Raw genomic sequence first — 19,673 nt, 5'->3', positions numbered from 1 at the left:
CAACTCCTTCAACAAAAAACTTATATGACCCCGGTGCATAACTTAAAACCCTTGACCAGAGGGTTGTGGGGGAGTGTCCTCCTCAAAAACATATTTTCTATCTGGAAATCAACTACTCTGAACAAAATTGTCATCACATAATTGTTATTAGACGTTTGTGGGGGTCTGATTGGCGTGGGGGGGCTAGTTGTCATCCAATCACTTTCGACTATTTAAAAGGGCACTAGCCCTTTACATTTCAAATCTAATGTGATTTTTTTTAAGTTTCTACAACAACTCTGTCTATTAAAACCCTATATGACTTAAGGGCATAACCTAAAACGTTTGCCTTTAGGGTTGTGGGGGAGTGTTCCCCTCGAAAAGATATTTTCTATGGGGAAATCATCTATGCTGAACAAAATGGCTATCTCAAAATTTTGATTGGATGCGTTTGGGGGACAGATGGGCGTGGAGGGGGGCTAATTGCCCTCTAATTAATTTCGACTATTAAAAAGGGCACTAGCCACTCCAATTTCCAATCGAATGAGCCCTTTTCGAAGTTTTCACGACAACTTCTTCGATACGAAGTGCCCGGCTATCTCAAAATTTTGATTGGATGTGTTTGGGGGAATGATGGGCGCGGGGGGGCTAGTTGCCCTCCAATCACTTTCGACTATTAAAAAGGGTACTAGCTCTTTGAATTTCCAATCGAATGAGCCTTTTTTGAAGCTTCTACAACAACGCCTTTTATAAAAACCTTATATGCCACCAGGGCATAAGTTACAACCCTTACCATGAGGGCTGTGGGGGAGTGTCCTCTTAAAAAACATTTTTTCTATACGCAAATAAACTACGCTGAACAAAATGGCTGTCTCAAAATTTTTATTGGATGTGTTTGGGGGAATGATGGGCGTGGGGGGGGGGCAAGTGGTCCTCCAGACACTTTTCGACTATCAAAAAGGGCACTAGCCACTCCAATTTCAAACCGAATGAGCCCTTTTCAAAGTTTCTACGACAAGACCTTCGATACGAAGTGCCCGGGTTGAGAAAGAACACATTGTGGCCACATCGTTCTTTACTTAGGCAGCGCTAGTGCACTGCCTATGATATTGATACATTGCGACCTAGATACTTCAAGTCAACTATAAAACTAAGAATAAAAATCTATAAGCGGTAATTTATCCTGAAATCAGAGGAGAGAGCAGGCTTTGAGGCTGTTGTCCCAAAATTTATTCTCCCTTTCATTTTGCAAGGACAAGTAGGATGTGTTAAAAGCTTTGAATTATTAAGAATAAATTTAAGCTGTTCATTCCATTTATTCCTCTCTCGAGATTATCATGGTTGCAGTGATAGCTTCAGCTTAGTAAAGTGGCTCATAGTAACCGAAAGTTACAAAAAACATTTTTTGAAAAATAACTGTCAAACGTGAAAAAATTGCATTATGAAGCTGATTCAGGAATGACAACTATTATTTCGATTAACCTTCATGGTAAAAGTCTGTTGCGAAAACAAATTTATTGGAATTTCAAAAACTAGTGTCGATTTGAAATGAAAACTTCACCATTGAAATCGCCATTGTCGAAAACCCACAGAGGTAAGTCATAGCCCCTCACCAAGTAAACAACAAGTAAACATTTTTGTATCGATAGTACTGACGTGTCTTCTTTTATTGTTGTTTTTTTTCGTCACCGTTCCGTTGAATGTTTCCATTGTTTTGTTTACATTCGTCACTACAGAGCTACTTGAACTTCGTTCCTCGTTCTTCAGAGGAGATTTCCATGGCCGTTGTGCTGTAGTAACTGTTGATTAAACATGTATTATCATGTTTAAAGTTATAATATGTTTGGACATGACTCAGCGGGTTATACATTTTTTTTTTTATAGCAAAAACATTTAAGCTTCACATTATTCAAAACACAGTTACAATTCCTGAATCAGCTTAACTGGCGACTTTCCCTCACATGATCTTCTTTTTTTCAAAACACGTTTGTGATTTTTCTTGTTCTGTACTAAATTGCGGAGAATGGTGTAAGTATGATAATTGCCTATTCCTTTTGTTAACCAAACCTAACATTATTCTTTTTTTTTATCTAGATTGTAGATTAGATTTTTTATCCAGATTATCTATATTGTAACTATCACTGCAACTGTGAATTTGCGTGGTAAACTAGATCCGACTCCTCTTTATGTAAGATAATTTCATTAGGGTCACAGATCAGCCGCATTTGCTTCTTCAACTATCCAAGCTTAACTTCTGTTTAGATTTTCATTAACTTGTGGAAACAAATTATCATTACATGTTCTACTTTTAATGTTGTAATAAAATGGAACTTTTTACAAAAAATTGCATCTTCATATGCAAGATGACTAATGGCACTGACGTCATGTAGTAATTTAAAATCATGCATACAGTTAAGTCGCCTCAAATGTAAAAAAAAAAAAAAAAAACTTGTAAACAAAATAATGTCAATAGAGCCAGACAAGAAAAAAGTTTTCTATATTCACTGTTCATCACTCGCTCTTGAGACTATGTTCTGTATAAACTCTATTAATTTGGAAAAATCTTTTCATGTTACTTTGTGTTTTCATGTTTTAATTATTTTTTTAATTGAGGATAGAACTTTTATTCCGTTTCTTCTGATATTTTGTAGTATCGCATAGTTTCACTATCACATCGATTCAGTTGCAACCTAGCCTACGTTTCTGCTAAAGATATGGCAAAAAAGATTTGAAGTGGGCTAAGAACCCGTTTGAGTTTTCCAACGATACATATTGTAAATCCTTGCATGATTCCAGTTCAAAAAAAGTGCAGCACACATAATTTCTGCTAGAAAGTTGAAGGTGATAGAGAAAGAGAGGGGGCATTAAAGGGGCAGCACGATCACTATGTGGTTCAAATCACGGTAATGGAAAATCATTGTATTCTTCTGATTCTACCAAGGTGTTGACTGCCTGCCTTACTGCTAGAAAAGTCTGCCAATGAGGTAGGACCAAATGCAGTCTGGACTTAGCTTGTTTTACACTGAGTCAGTGTGGAGCTAGGACTTAACTCGTCCTTGTGCCGAATAAAGACTCTGCTCATTCTCTCAGTGTTACACTGGTATTCTGCATCTGGGACCTAATATTGTCCTTGGCTAAGCCAGACCTTTTGGCTTTTGCAGTGAATCAGGTCTTATCTGTTTTCGCGCCCGTTTTTAAATTGAGTCAGGAATTTGCTTGTTTTTAAAATGAGTTGAAACTTGTTTTTTTTTCCGAATCGGTCAACAGCTTGTACTTCTCGTTGTGACACTGAGATTGAGATTCCTTGTACGATTCTTGTTTAGGTGCAATATGCCTCACTTTCTTCAAAATATTTGGCAGCAGGTGAACACGAATTGATGGGCCAAGTGCCTCCTTTGTATCTAAAATCATCCAGATTTATTTTGTTTTTGTGTGATTCTGGTTTAAAAAATGCAATATACAACTTTTATTATAGAACGTATATGTGACGAACGAATCTTTTACATAATTTGCGTTGTTTGCCCTTTTGACTTTGTGGGTCATGTTGCCCATCAAGGTGCATTTCTTGGACCTTCGATCTCTTTGAACCAAATGCATGTCTTGAAATGTTTTTTCTAACAACATGAGATATAGCTGGAATGCTCAAGGCATAGGAGAGAGGTTGGCTGCCCCCCCTCCCCCCGATCACTTTGAATCATAAAAAAGAGTATTGGAGTCCCCTTTTTTCAATCTTATTAGTCCCCTCAAATGTTCGTAGGTTTATCTGTTTCTTATGAAGTGGCCAAGAAAAAAAAACGAAAAGGGGAAAACCTTGCTCTTTGCTTAATCAATGCTATCGCGCTCAATATGATTACCCAGATATTTAATTATGTGCTTCGTTGCTTCTCACAACTTGACCACAATAGAAGTGATTTTTTTCTTTTTTTCACTCCAAGTCTTTTTTTTCTAGCTGAACAGTCTCCATCCACCACAGTGAAGTTAAATTTGTTAGATTCGGAAGAGTACATTGACTATGGAGGAGATACCTTTCCCACATCTGGCTGGAACCAATTTGTCTTACTTTTTCATAGAAGTTTTATATGTATTCTACGAGACCAGGTACACTTGTTACTTTAAATTTCCAAATTGTAAAAACAACCATCAGATGAAAAAATCAAGCCTTTCAAATAAAAGTTAAGAGGAACGTTAATCAAAAATAGTAAAAAGGAACATAGACAGGAAGTGGGTACCGCCTTCCTCAGACCCCCACTAAATAGTGCTAAAGTGTTCTTTTGTTTTACAGAAAACAACACACATCATATAGCTTCTCTAAAAACCTAGAAACAATTTCTATTGTTTTGGAAGATCATTCGAAACTGACAATTGGTCGGTAATTTACCACTTGTAAGCTTTTAGGTAGGGACAGTTTAGCATTACCGTGGCTGAAGACTCGCAATCCCCTTTCTTCCCAGAATAATTTCTGTCTAACTTAAATTTTGACGTTGCTTTAACCGTTTTTTTTGCTTCGGCAAAACTGAATATAGAATTTGTTCATGCAGGTATTGTCGTTAACCTGTTATGTTTAGGTTGCTTGTTCTTGATACTTTGTTGGTTTAGAGTGGAGTGTCATTTAAACACTCTATACTCAGTTTCAAAGCTTTTAGTTTTTATACATAAAAAATGGAATTTTCTTTGCCAAAAAACAGAAGCCAAAGCAAAGTATTGATTTTCTCTCTCCTCAGTTTCTATTTTTACAACCTTGCAATTATTTAGTCCGTATAATAAAATGTAACAAAAGAAATAATACTTGGATGGATGCTTTTTAACTCTTGGCTTATACTGCCCATACCGTTACTACTTTGAAGTATTCACAATTTTAATCGCTGAAGTTTCGCTTAAATTGTTTGAAGTAGTTTATTGTTATTTCTTTTCTTAGCTTATTCCTCGTATTGCCTGCTACAACAAAATGTAACATATAACAATGTAACGTGTAACAATGAGGTTTTGATTATTTTACTAATATGAAGGAATGTAACGTAACATCTACTGAAAATTTGATTATTTTAGTCATATTAAGGTTTCTGAAAATTTCTTATATGTACGTTTTAGTCATTTTGAAGAATGTTCGTAAGCTATAAAGGGGATGTATGTTTACCCCTCTCCTCAAAAAAATGAAGTTAAAAGAAAGAGATAAAATGACAAATAAAGTGCAATCATTTTTCTATCTAGATTTATCTTTGCTTTGAATAAAGCCTGGAGCATATATTGCTTGAAAATCTTTTATTTACCATTTGACAAAACTAGACTTAGAGAGTGGTATGCTGGTTAATGATGTGCAATACGCGACATGTTCGCTTTGAGTTTTGAATTTAGTAAAACTACTTGTTAGTAACTAAAAGGAAGTTCTTCTGTTATCTAGAAGCCAATTTGGAGAAGGCAAGCATGCCCAAAGGGAAATGCTAGAATAAAAAATAAAAATAAAATAAAAACCTACAACGAAGTGAAGGATGTAATTTAATCAAGCACAATATTTTTTTTGGTTAAATTTACACGAGTCCTGTCTAACGCTTCAGTGAACCAAAAAAATCTTCTCCCAGTAATACTATTAACAAATTAACTCTTTAGCCTAGTTAGTTCAAACTAGTATGTACAATTACATTTGGCGCAACATATAAAAGTAAGCAAATTTTTCGTGTCTTAAAAAAAAATTAATTGAATAAATAGAGGATTATACTTAAAAAATAATTTGCAAGAATTAGAAGGGGCATATCCAATCGGCCTACACATTTTATTCATACTTCAGGTGTTGACTCGGCTTCGCTTGTCCTCATACCTCCTAGTAGGCCTACTTATAGGCTTACTGTATTTTCAAGTTGGCAATGAAGGCTCGAAGGTCATTTCAAATACCGGCTTGTTATTTTTCTCACAACTTTTCCTTATGTTCAATGCCATGATGCCGACTCTACTTACCTGTAAGTAAACAAATTTTGTTTTTGGTTTTTTTTTACACACATAGATTTAGTAGTAAACGTAGTAATTATTTAGTGGTAATGTTTATTTATTCAATTTACTTGAATATTTCTATTGCCAAAATGGACACACAGAGGTCCAAAATGGAGGAAAAAAAAAAAAAAAAAAAAAACATATTTTGCCTAAAAATTAAAATACATACCTAAACTGCTTAACCATAACTGTAAATAAGGTATTTAACTTGTCAAGACTAAAAAGAAAGCGACCACAACGCTGCTCAGCCGCGAATAGGAGCTCATTTATTTCATATGCTGAAACCAATCGTTCATTCCAAGTTGACAAGGACTCACAAGTCAGAAACATCACATACTGAAATTCTCTAAAAATGGAGTTTTAGAATTTAGAATCTGGAGGTTTAGAGCACCCCGTCTAGAAAATTAAGGAACGTCGCGTTTTTGCTTGGGGTAGCACAGATCTGTCATTTTTTCTCTTTTTTCCCCTACGAGTTCACCGTATGGAACAGGTTGTCGGAAACTATTCGTAAATCTACTCAGCCAGCAATGCGTTTGAGTGCCAAGTCGCATCGCAAATACACCCCCCAACATATCCGTATCATCAAATTAGGTTAAATATTCCTTTTAATCAAAAGGTTATTTTCTTAATATGAAATTTTCTTTATATTTCTTTATTCCTGAATATGAGATAGTTAAAAAAAGATACAAAATTTAAACCAGATAAAACGAACTTTCACATAATTAGTCAATAAATTCACAGCCTTTTTTTTCTGGCCCACCTAGGGGACTTTTTGTGTTTTAAAATTGATATCATTGTATAGACATCAAAATGCTTAATCAGTATGTTTCTAAATGCTTTTCTTTATGTATAATAGCTTCTACACTTCATGAGAATATATCCTACATCATCATAATCATTCCAGATGTCACAGTAAGGGGAGACAACCTTCCTCCTCTTAGGATTTTAGCATAACCTGTTTTCAATCTGTATAGTTAAAGCGACTGATATTTAGTTCATCAGGTGGTACTTTATAATCATACATATATGATTATACAATCATATAATCATAAATACATATAATCACTTTTGAGACTGTGCTTACACAATTTCTAGTAAAGTCATTAGCACCCCTATCGCACAATATATTTTAATTACACATCGAGTGTTCACTTTGTGTAGTTTTTAAATTAAAATCTGGCTATTCGAAATATCCCACTAGGATATACTATCAGGCAATTCATTCTCAGCAACGCCAACAAGTGCTGCTGCCCTAACCAAATATGTATCATTGCCTGGAAATTTCAATAACCTAATAACTTCAGAAAGACTATATACTATCTCAAAACTACAGTATATAAATAATGGACACTATGATCGTTCCCTATCTCACCCATTATAAAAGCCCGGACCGAGGTGTGAGTGCTCCGGAGAACGTAAAAACATAAGCGACATTAGATCTTTTCACGGGTAGACAAGTCAGATTTCTCTTGAACGCGAAACTTGGCTTCAACGCTGTAACACTAAATTTTAAAGAATCTAATTTTAAATTAATATATTTCAATACATCTATGAAAATCGGTAATTAGTAGTGCAATGTTATTATTTGATATTTTTAGGAATTACAAGTAGGTTTCGAAGTCTCGAGTTGGTTTCAAAGGCATTTTGATAAAGTTTCTGTCAAAACACGAGTTCCAGGGTAATTGGACCGCTGACAAATACTAACATTAGTAACCCGTTAATGAAAGAGTGTGTGGGAGGAGCTGTTTGTGCGCACCGAGAATGCAGAGCCAGAAATCGTCTGCGGTGAACTTACTGTTAATTATCTTTATACAGTGGTCAAAACCAGGATTATGGTACTTAAAGCTGATGCAGAGTCAGAACAAATCACACATTTATGAGAATGACCTTCTGACTAAATAAAATCAAGTGCTTTATATATTAAATAATTTCTAAGACCACACTGGCTATGCATGACAAAATGAAGCAAATTGTGAAGAAGAGAAAACGAGGATATTTTAAGCCAGTGATAAAAAGGAAGGAGAAATATACAAATATTTCGGTCGAGATCCTGCCTCAACCGCCTTAGTGCACAAAAGTGAAATAATAAAAATTACACAGACAAAAGTTCCAAGGATAAATAAAAACAAAACAAATCTAAAAGAACAAAACACTAAATTAAAATTGGCCCTTTCTAAGCATTGGCGAAAGGGTAACTAAACAAAAGCATCAAACATCGAACGGCTGTTCAACCTGGGAAGTCATTTTGTTTAGAGCTTTTTTGAACGCTAATCGTTTACCAGGTGAAATAGTAGTGTGGGAATAAAAATAATACAAAGACAGAACTTATTTTTGGTATTTCCTAAGAAAAAACAAAGAAATCACGTGCCCTAGATCTTGAAACTACATCTTACCTCAAGCTACATTTCCGTGAATTGACTCCCCTGCTCCTTCAGCCCTTTTACTAAGCATACCAGGATATTATTTGACCTTTACTAAAAGCGGAAAGGAATCGGAAAGAGGCGAGATGCAGATTTTAGCTTATAAACTGTCCCAAATTTAATTTTTATTGATATTATTTCTTGTGATAATTTTAAAATTCCAACCTTTTTGTATGGATCTACTCTAAACCTGTAATATTGCTGCCCCATCTATACCTTCTTTTCAATGAAGAAGTCGGGTACAGCACCTGCACACTGGCCTAACTTTTTTCTGGCGGAGAGGAAGTTAGAAGAAGTTTCCAAGGAAAAGTCATCTCAACCCTAAGAAAGTCCTTTTTTTGGTCCGAATCTGTCACATTCCTGTTGTGTCTACGGTATTGGGATTATGGTTCTTCCGGGTTTTTCATCGTCTCCGGAATTAAATGGGTAATCCAGAAGGGTTTTTTGACAACCATTACCATGTCATTAAATGTGCGGGTGACATGGGGAATTCTTTCTTACGATTGTTTATAAACCTCAACCCTCAAATAGAAATGTGGACTTTTTGGTTTTTTGCCTTCCACTCTAAAGAAAGATCTTCTGATTCGACGCCCGCCCCTTTAGGCGGTAGATTTCTATATACCTATGTGTAGGACCCCACTTTTACTATTAGTTCTTTTCCGTAAGTCATTGTATTCAGAACCAAAAGGCATATCTGGCATTTTCTGAAATTATCTACAATAGCTACTCTGAAGAGTTTCTATTAAATTTTTAACCACTGAACGTATGTGAACGTATGTGCAGACAATGTTGGCTTTTTTTGTAAAATTTATGCGAGACTAATAATGATTCGACAAAAAAGATTTTGTACTTGGAAAAGTCTTGAAGGGCCTCGGAGTTTCCTGCATTATCACGGATTTTTTCTTGCTGAAATTTCCTTAAAAAATAGAGAAAGAAAAACTATCTCCCTGAAAAGCATAAAAGGCCTAAAACCAAGCCTTTTGGTTTTGTGATAACCATACACCAAAGCTATGTTATTGTTATTTCTTTTTTTTTCAGTTCCGATGGAGCTAAGCGTTCTGAAACGAGAGCATATGAACTACTGGTATTCTTTGAAGTCTTACTACCTCGCAAAGACACTTGCAGAATTGCCATTCCAGATTATCTTTCCTATGTTCTACATAATAATTGTCTACTTTTTATCTGATCAGCCGCAAGACACATCAAGATTTCTCATGTTCCTTGGTATATGTGTTATGTTGTCTTTAGTTGCACAGAGTAGTGGATTTGCAATTGGAGCAGCAGTGAAATTAGAAGCAGCCATATTTCTTGGACCAATAACCACTATCCCACTGTTATTATTTTCTGGCTTTTTTGTAACACTAGAAGATATACCGTATTATTTGCAATGGGTTTCTTACATAACATATGTTAGATACGGTTTTGAAGGTTCACTATTAGCAATATACGGAAACGATAGACCCATGTTGAATTGTAATGAATCTTATTGCCATTATAGAGCACCGGTAAAAATACTTGATCAACTAGGTGTCAAACATGGAATTTGGTCGGTTGATATAATTGCCCTTCTTGGATTCTTTCTCTTATTTCAACTAATAGCTTTTGTTGCCCTTAAATGGAAGTTGAAAGCTCAGCGGTAAAGCTTTTCTTTTCAAAAGGATAAACTATCAAAATGTGACTATTAATATCTAAAATGGTGTAACTAAATGTAGAACTTTACCTAAGTTCTAACTACGATTGGATCTGAAGTGTGAATGTTACGGTTTGTTTTAACATCTTTTCATATTCAATTCTACTATGTGATTATCGTTCGTAGTTTTTTTTTATATTCGTTTTTAGTGATAAATTTTGGTATCAAAACAGTTCCTTTGAACATTTTATAAAGATTTTCAATAAACTTTCGAATTGTGTTCTTCTCTTAATATAAATGAAAGAGTAGCTGGAATGGAATACTACTACTACTACTAATACTACTACTAACAACTCACTGCAGCACCAAGCCGCCTGAGGCCATCACAGCTGCGCAAGCTCCTCCTCCATCCCAATCTATTCAAAGCCTCGTTTTTTACACCCTCCCAGGAAGTTCCCATTTCCTTTAAATCTTTCTTTATGGCATCCTCCCACCCCAGACGAGGACGACCTGCTTTCCGCTTAGCCCTAGACGATTGACTGAAAAGTACAATCTTCGGCAATTTGTCATCCTTCATCCGCAAAACATGCTCAAGCCACCTCAACCTTTCTTTCATTATGGCCGCAGAAAGGCTGGATTAAACCACACTTTTTTTACAGCCAACTATTTGAAATACGGTCAGTCAGCCGGATACCCAGAACAATCCGTAGGCAATGTCTCTGGAAAACATATAGCAAATCTTTATCCACTTTTTGGAGTGCCCATGCTTCAGAGCCATATTTGACCACTGTCATCACTGTAGCTTCTAATGTTCTAATCTTGGTTTGCAGACTTATCTTCCTATTCTTATCAAACTCTAGCAAATCTTCATCCATTTTTCGGAGCGCCCATGCTTCAGAACCATATTTGACCACTGTCATCACTGTAGCTTCCAATATTCTAATCTTGGTTTGCAGACTTATCTTCCTATTCTTCTAAACTTTTTTCAACTGTGAAAAAAAACCTTGGGCCTTGGCTATTCTACTTCTAACATCTTCACTGCTCCCACCGTCTTTACTAATAATGCTGCCAAGGTAAGTGAAGCTGCCCACCTGATCAATCTTTACGTTACCCAACGTCACCTTTTCATTTTCAATTATTCCTAGCCTTAGTGACTTAGTCTTCTTAACATTAATTTTCAAACCTATTCTAGCACCCTGAACTCGCAAAATCTCTAAAAGTTCATTCATTTTGCTTACACTTTCATCTAGGATGCTTAAGTCATCAGCGTAATCTAAGTCCAGGAGAGTTTTTCCTCTCCATTTGATTCCGTGGTCTCCCATTGCCTTTCCTGTACTCCTTAAAACAATGTCCATCAAAATGATCCATTATAAATGCTACAGGTTTGAATTTTTTTTTTTATAATTAACGAATAATTGGTTTTCAGCTCCTTTGTGTTGGTGGATTTCCGAAAACATGAATTTGAAACTTAGTGCCTCTAGTCATCTCAATGGGGACGCATCGTTTTTTCTTAATAATCTGTTCATCATTTCCTATAGGTGGTTAATTGACTTTAATCCTTGAAATTGTTTTCTTCCTTTGCTTATTTTATAGATTTAATCTTTTAAACAAAGAGCAATAGTCCGCAATCCCCCCTCCCCAATAGAGAATTTCACCTGTTGTTTTGCTGGTTAGAAGCAACCAACTTTTGACGCATGTTTTATTTGAAAAAAAAGTCATTGTTAATAATAATTTGGATAACTGTAGATCATGATGTAAAATACCTAAATAATTTTTGAGCTTATCTCTTTTCCTTTCTGTTTTAATAGATGTAACCTTAACGATCAGTTGGCCCAGGAAAATCTCTATAAAGAGTAAATATATTTCAATTTTGTTTCTTTTCTATCTTAAACTTTTTTTTTCAACATATCAACTTCGAAAGCAAGTGGATGAAACAATGAAATCCAGTATATTACTTTACCTGCAACCGTGCCGGCAAGAGGTTGAGGATATCATAATGGTTGTTAACAAGCTCTCTATATTGATGAATTAAAAGTAAAGTCTGTTTTAATGGGATTATAGGTGCTAAATTGTTCCTGATTTTTCTCATATTACGAAGAACAGAATATTGAACCTCTGTCGGTTCAAAATAATATTTGGTATTTAACTATAGTTAATAGCTATTATCGCGCAAAATATTAGATATTGTTATCTATAATAAAAGTTTTCTGTCTAGACCCTGTCTCCACGTCAGTTGCTAATGACTCAATAACTGAATAAATAATTAGTTTAATTCTAGTGTCCTGTTCGCCCTCTTGAAAACATTACTTATTAAAAAAAAATTATGTTATAAGCACACAAAACTCTCGTGAAAGATTATTTGTATTTGTAATTTCCTTACTTTTGGGTGTTGGTGGCTTGAATTTTGCTTCTTGCTTTAAAAATAATTTATTATCATTTAAATTAATTTGAACAGGGTACAACAAATGATATAGACTGTCAGGAGGGCTGAATCCTAAAACTTCTAGCTGTTGAATGCGAGAAAGCTTCTGAAATAACGTTTCAGCAGTATCAAGCGATGATGATGAAGCAAGGTAACAAAAATGGCGTTCTGATCTTACAAACTTTACAAGGTAATTAGGCCTACTGTAATATTTACTATTAAAAGGCTGTTTCTTTAGTCAAAGTGTTTTCTGTTGTGATTTCTCTTTATTATTATTATTTATTTATTTTTTTTTTACACTCTTTCAATTTCAGAAGAGTTAAATCGTAAACGCTTTTGGAAGCCTCATTTTTGATGCGCTATTTCACGGTTAAGTTAATATTTTTGGAAATCTTGTTTGTTACGGAATCCATACTGTTTTAAGAAATGAACAATAAGTTAAAGCAAGCTTATGATAGGATTCTTAAAAAAAAATCTATCTCGTTTTTTCAACTTTAATTAAGAAAAGGAGACATAATACATTCAAGCCTAGGAGGATCAAGCACCAATCTCAGATTCGGAAAAAAATGTCATATTGAAAGATCATGTCATGGATTTCTCCTATTTCTTTCAGATTTTGTGTCATCTTAGGCTATCATCCTACATCTTCGTTGGAATGTTAATTTCAATGCTGTACTATCGAGTTGGCAACGAAGGTTCAAAAGTAATGTCCAATATTGGACTTCTATTCTTCTCTCAGATTTTCGTGATGTACAATGCATTAATGCCGACTTTGTTGACATGTAAGCATTTTCTAATTTAAACCTACTAATTTAAACCTTTTGTAATTTAAAGGTGCATGGTAATTTATCCTACAACCAAACTTCTCGCAACCTCAAGTGGACTTCTTGCAGCGCAGTGGTATCAGGATAAGGCATTTAGTGCTTGTGAAATTTATCTTCCAAATAAAAAATATCTTGTATTAAAACACTTTCAGACGCTCCTCTTCCATGATGTCTTCTTCAAAGCTGTCCACTTTGGGTTCCCAAAAAGTATTTAAACATTTTAGGTTTTTTTTGTTAAGAGTTGAAAAATATAAAAAAAAGTAATGGGGATTTCCCTCATAATTCAGTTCCTGTCTAGCTTATAGCCTTTATTTGCCCTCTCTTTTATTTCTTGTTTTCTTGAGTGTGTTCTTTGTATTTCTTCCTAATTTCAGAATGGCTATACAGCATAATTCTGTTTCGAGTCATCTTTGTTGCCATCTAGGTTTCTACATTATTGTAAGAACCTCGACCCAGTGCTTCCATTTCTACTATATTTTAGAGTAAAATACTTTATTTTGAATGTTTCTCCTCTAAAATTTTTAGACCCACTTTAATACTTTGTTTCTACTTTAAATTTGGATTTACCACTTTTTTTCTTGCCGAGCCTATGGATTTTTGTTACGGAAATAGGAATTTTGGGTGCAACGGCGGGATTTTGGCAAAAGCGACTGACAAACGTTCTAGCTTCTTTTGAACTCTCGGAAATATTCACGAAATTTTAAGCAAATAGCTAACGGGGAAGGACTGGAAGTTTGATTTTTGTAATTCGATGGCATCCATCAGGACGCTAAATTGAGTGATAAAATTCAGTAGCCTTCTTCACTCCGTTCGTTTTATTTTTGAACTTACTTATTCAAAAGTCGTCGTGGAAAGCCTTTTCAGCATTCTGAAAACAGTACAAAATGAAAAGAGAAATGGGCTCAAAAACGTAACTTTGGCTGCGACGATTTCTGCCAAGTATGGGACGAATCGTAAAGGCCCCCCTACGTTGACCGAGAGTTTAAAGAAAAAATGAAGTCTGTGAAACCCGATGCGACTGCGTCCGAATGCGTCACTTTTTGAGGCATTGGGAAAGACGATGGGGATGGCGACGACAACGATGAATTGGGATATTAATCTTAGTATTTGGCGTATTCTCTTAAATCTTATTATTTGGTAATTCTAATTAAATAAAGTGCGTCTACATTCGGAATTTTCTGGAAAACTGGGAGGCAGGTAGCAGTGTAGCAGTCTACACTAGTTAAAACCGAATAACTCAAAAGATCAAAATGCAGGCGCTGTCCTTAAATCAAGCTTTATGTGATTCATTTTTGCTTATATACTCTGCTTAAAATTAACAACTCAATATAAAAAAAAAGTCAAAATAAAAATAATTTGTTAAAAAGTAACCCGTTGGCTACCATTATGCTAATCCTTCGTACCAATTCAAATAAAAACGGGGTTTTGCAAAAGTAGTAATAGAGAAGGAAAAATAAATGGCAAAAAAAAATATAAATAAAATATATTCATATGGTCCAGAATCTGAGATCTGGACCCGGAATCTATAAATCAAAACCGAACTTAACTAGTCGATAAATACAAAGCATTGTATTAAACGTCAAAGAAGATATTTTGGTACACGTAAAAGGTCTTGAGTTGCAAAATAAGTCGTCTTGAACAAACGTTAATAAAAGTCAGCCTAATTGGTCTTTACTTGTAACTTGGGAAGAAGTCAGAAAATGGGGAAACTCTGAGGGTTTTTTGTATTGAAAATTGGGATTTTTAGGGATTTTCCACCAGCTTTTAAGGGATTGAAAAAATTTAAGTAGAAACATTTGTAATTTATCGTAAGAATCAATTTTGTTAACGTTCCTGTTCAAATAGTAAGCACAATAACATACTTACTTCCGGATTGTGTTCTACTTTAATTCTACTCTTTTTTTTCACACTTAAATACTTTATTCCCGCATTAGTGTAATGGAAGTATCCAAACAATCAGATTTTGATACTTATTCAAAATCTGTAAAATTCATCACATTTAATGGCACCCATCCAAAGTTACAAGCCTAAGAAAATTTGCCCAATTTTTGAAAAAGGGGGAAACACCCCGAAAAATCAATTTGATCTTAATTAAAATCACTCCATCGCATTCAGCATACCAGAGAACCCTACTGTAGAGGTTTCAAGCTCCTATGTACAAAAGTGTGGAATTTTGCATTTTTCACCAGAAGAAAGATCACAAATGTGTGTTTGTTTATTTTTTTTTTTTCCAGAGGTGATCATATCGAACCAGCGATCGTAGAAGATCGGAAGAGGGCTCATTTAATGGGAAATCAAAAGGTCTAGTGCCCTTTGTAATTGACCAAAAATATTGGATGGCATATAGCCCCCCTCCCACACTCATTTTTTCCCCAAAGTTTTCCGATCTTAGTTTTGAGATAGCCATTTTGTTGCAGATAGTCGACAAATCTAATAACTATGTCTTTGAGGATGACTTAACCCCCCAAAGGCCCCGGTAGAAGGGCTTCAAGCTATGAACTTTGCCCATTGCTTACATATAGTATTGGTTATTGGGAAGTGCTGGTTATTGGGAAGTATACAGACGTTTTCAGTGGGATTTTTCTGTTAAAGGGGGGTGAGGGTGGGGGGTACATGGGAGGATCTTTCCATGAAGGAATTTCTTATGGAGGAAGGGAATTTTCAACTGAAATTTAGGAGCAGTTTTTTTTAACTGAAAAAACGGAGCAACAATAAAACTTAAAAAGAACAGAAATTGTTACGTATTTGAGAGGGTGGCACCCCCTCATCAATACCTCGCTCTTTACGCCAAAGTTTTTTTTTTAGCACTTTTAAAAGAGCCATTTGTTCTAATTAAGGGGCTTCTGTGATTCAGGAGTCATTCTTAAAGAATTAGGTAAAAATTCAAACTTTAGTGAAAAGAGTGAAGTATTGACGAGGGGGCGACCCCCCTCATATACGTAACAATTTTTTTCGTTTTAAAGTTTAGTGTTGCTCCTTACTTTCAGTTAAAAAAAATTTTTATTTAATTAGGTATTAAGACTTGTAAAAGGAAGCTCTTTCAACCTTTTTTGTTCGTTTTATTTCATACACTAGCTCATTTTGATACTTGGAAATAAAAGAAGGAAACAATCAAACTGAAAAGTTAATGTAAGGTCATTATTTTCACTTCTGCCGATTTTTCGGCAGATCTGCCGAATGCTCAATCCATCTCCTGACAAAAACAAAGAAGAAGACACCGAAACCTGCCGAAGTTTTACATATTTTATTTTGGAAAGAAAAGCGGAAACACTGTTTAAGACATTTAAAATCATAAAACAATTTCATTAAATAAACATGTATAATTCATACAGGTATTAACATATTCACTTAAGCCTTGCAGCTTTGCCAGTTCCACTACCCGATGTAGGAAAGGATTACGCACAGCTCATTTTATTTATTCTCTTATGCACCAATATTTGGTGGAGAACAAAAGTTGGAAATAAAAATCATAATTTGAACACTACGAGGTTGACTAAGCCAAGACCTGTTTTGTAAGACGCAAGAAAATCCTCCGCCATTTTTTATATTTCCGATTTTAATTTAGTTTATAGGAAAATATATTTGTTGAGCATCATTCCTACGATTATCGTGAAGATTTGGGTATTGAAGGCTGCTTACTGCATGTGCTTTATTTTAATAGGTAAAAACAGTATTTTTATAGTGGATATGTTCCTCTTTCTAGCAGAACCAATGCTTGTCATATTATTCAGTGCTATTAATATTAAATTATTAAATTACTCTCTTTTTTCATTGAGATACCCAAATACAACTTTGATAATACTAATTAAAAAAAAACACACAAAGAAAAAAGGGGAGACTTTTGAGTCAAATTTTCAGTTTTTAGTTGTTATAATTCTCAATAGAAGACATATACTAGTAGCCTACTATCTGTAAATAATTTTAAGTGTGTTCTTTTGAGACTTTTTAAAAAAAGAGCTTTTTAAATTGTTATTTAACACTTAGCTTATAGACGGTTTGAATTTAATTAGACTATCGTTGTCTTATATGTTGCTCTTTCAGTTCCAATGGAGTTAAGTGTCTTCAAGAGGGAGTATTTGAACTACTGGTATTCACTGAAATCCTACTACCTCGCAAAGACATTTGCAGATTTGCCTTTCCAGGTTATTTTCCCATTGTGCTACATTGTCATTGTCTACTTTCTTACTGATCAGCCATTGGAGCCAAAACGTTTCTTTATGTTTTCATGTATTTGTTTATTAATGACATTAGTATCTCAAAGTTGTGGATTCGCTATCGGCGCTGGTCTTAAAGTTGAGGCAGCTATATTTCTAGGTCCCGTCGCAACTTTGCCCTTACTGCTATTTTCTGGCTTTTTTATAACTTTAGAAGATATGCCGTATTATCTAAGATGGCTATCGTATGTGACCTATGTGCGTTATGGTTTTGAGGGCTGTTTGATAGCTATTTACGACAATGATAGGCCGATGTTGAAGTGTGAGGAAGTTTACTGTCATCATAGAATGCCAGTAAAAGTTCTTGATCAGCTGGGAGTTAAAGAGGGGGCATTTTGGATTGATGTTACTGTCTTGGTGGGGTTTTATATATTTTTCCAGGTAGTCGCTTTCCTTGCTTTGAAGATAAAATTGATATTTGCAAAATAGCAATATAGTTTCTAGTTTCCAATAGTGTTCACTCTTTTTAAAAGTTGTGCCATGATATCTGTATAGCAAACCAAGAATATACATACAATATAGTGATCCATATTTGTTTGTTTTACTAAGAACTTATTTACTTGAACATTCGAAAGCTAGGTGTGATTTTAAAGGATCTCAAGTTGAAACTACTGTCGTTATTTATAAAGAAATAATCCATGAAATGTTAGAACATTTGCTAATTGATTCTCTTTCCAAATGTGATCATTTCAATTTTGTCATGTCTGTTTATATCTAACAAAAGAAATACTTACTAAAAATACAAATAAAAACGAATTAGTAAAAATAATGTCCTTGTTCTATATTTTCTGATGAATTAGTCTATTTAATGTTTTGTGCTACTGCAATGGAATCATAATGATCTTGTGTTATGAAGAGGGAGGGGTGTAATCCTTCTCTCTGAAATTAGTCTAAAAGACTCCCCCCACCAGAGATAAAATTTGAAGGTTTGGGCCTATACTTATCCTTTTTAAGATCCCGTACAATCCTAAAAATCATGTATTTCTCTTCTAGTTGTCGTTATGGACCTATACATAAGCCATCATTCACTAAAGTAATTGTATTTCCAAACATTCGTTTTACGAATACGCTTTTATAGCTATCCTTCTCTAAGAACATGCCAAATTTTCATTTTGTTAAATAGAGAACAAAAATCTTTCTCTATAAACACCTTGGTTTTTATTAGTATTTATTCAAAATACATTTTCTTAAGCAAAAGTTTATCAAAGAAAAGTGAGTAGCTATATTAAAGCCTAAATTCAAGCAGAAATAAAGTTATAATAAGCCAAACTTTAAAAAAAATCATAAATTATTATGAATCAATAAATAAGATCTAAAAACAACTAAAATTTAAATAAATAATCAAATCAATCTAAAAAAAGACTAAATACTATGGATGAATAGATTAAGCCCAAAACGAGCAGAAATTAAAATTGATAATCACACCAAACTTGAAACAAACAGAAATTAACACAAATAAGAGTGGAAATCATCTAAAGACATGAGCATAATTTGTGCTTTACCAAAAGCGAATAGTTTTTCAATTAGTGTGTTTTTATTTCAAAAGGTTGCAAGTAAAACCCACCGTAGATAAGATTGGGAATATCCTCTTTCCCAAACTCTCTAAATGGATTGAGTGTCTTTTGCCCTTTACTGAAAACGATATGTATTTAGAAGAATATAGTTTGATTTGGTAACACGCCAACAATAAAAAAGAAGCTAATCAACATATAGGAAAGAAAAAATGTTAGAATAATTATATTTTTTTACTTTTTAAGTTCATCTCAAAATATTCTAAAAGAACGCTTTTTGTCAAAACCTTCCCTTTGTTTATATTTCGTTGTATAGAAAATTGGTGCCTGAATAAAAATTTAAAACGTACATTGGTAATTTTTCAAGCAATTTGTTTTAGTTTATTGAAGCAATAATTTAAATTGACGGATCAATAAATGATTTACCAATTGATTTCTTACATATTTGAAAGGAATGTGCAAAACTAGATGTAAGTGGATACAAATTCACTGCAATTCATGTTAATGAAACCAGAAAATTTATGCCATAATGATAATAATTCCTGAAGGTCTCAGCAATCTTTTAATTTTCAGTGTTGTAATGACAAAAAACTGAAATGGTTAATTTTTTTCAATAAAGTGCAGTAAATAGTTTTTCAGTAAAGTGCTTTGTGAAATTCAGTTTTTCTGCTTAAGAACTATGATGTTGGAT

General features: G+C 34.2%; 1 protein-coding gene across 2 annotated transcripts in view; it reads left to right on the top strand.

The window, feature by feature from the left end:
* The window catches only part of LOC148950293 (ATP-binding cassette sub-family G member 1-like), an 89,040-nt gene extending 70,550 nt beyond the window's left edge, over positions 1-18,490 (top strand). The window contains exons 6-8 of one of the 2 annotated variants that reach the window (XM_089092287.1): positions 3,929-4,077; positions 13,047-13,215; positions 17,299-18,490. In XM_089092287.1, the coding sequence (XP_088948413.1) occupies positions 3,929-4,077; positions 13,047-13,215; positions 17,299-17,900 (920 nt within the window). In that variant the 3' untranslated portion in view covers positions 17,901-18,490. Of the gene's footprint in view, positions 1-3,928; positions 4,078-5,761; positions 5,931-9,419; positions 10,292-13,046; positions 13,216-17,298 lie in introns of those variants that run through there. The other variant, XM_089092288.1, reaches the window with a different exon arrangement.
* Positions 18,491-19,673: the final 1,183 nt, after the last annotated feature.

The sequence above is a fragment of the Artemia sp. Qi Xiang Cuo genome, chromosome 7 (assembly GCF_049724085.1).
Source record: "Artemia sp. Qi Xiang Cuo chromosome 7, ASM4972408v1, whole genome shotgun sequence".
Lineage (NCBI taxonomy): Eukaryota > Metazoa > Arthropoda > Branchiopoda > Anostraca > Artemiidae > Artemia > Artemia sp. Qi Xiang Cuo.
This window is presented reverse-complemented; position numbering and strand designations above follow the sequence as displayed.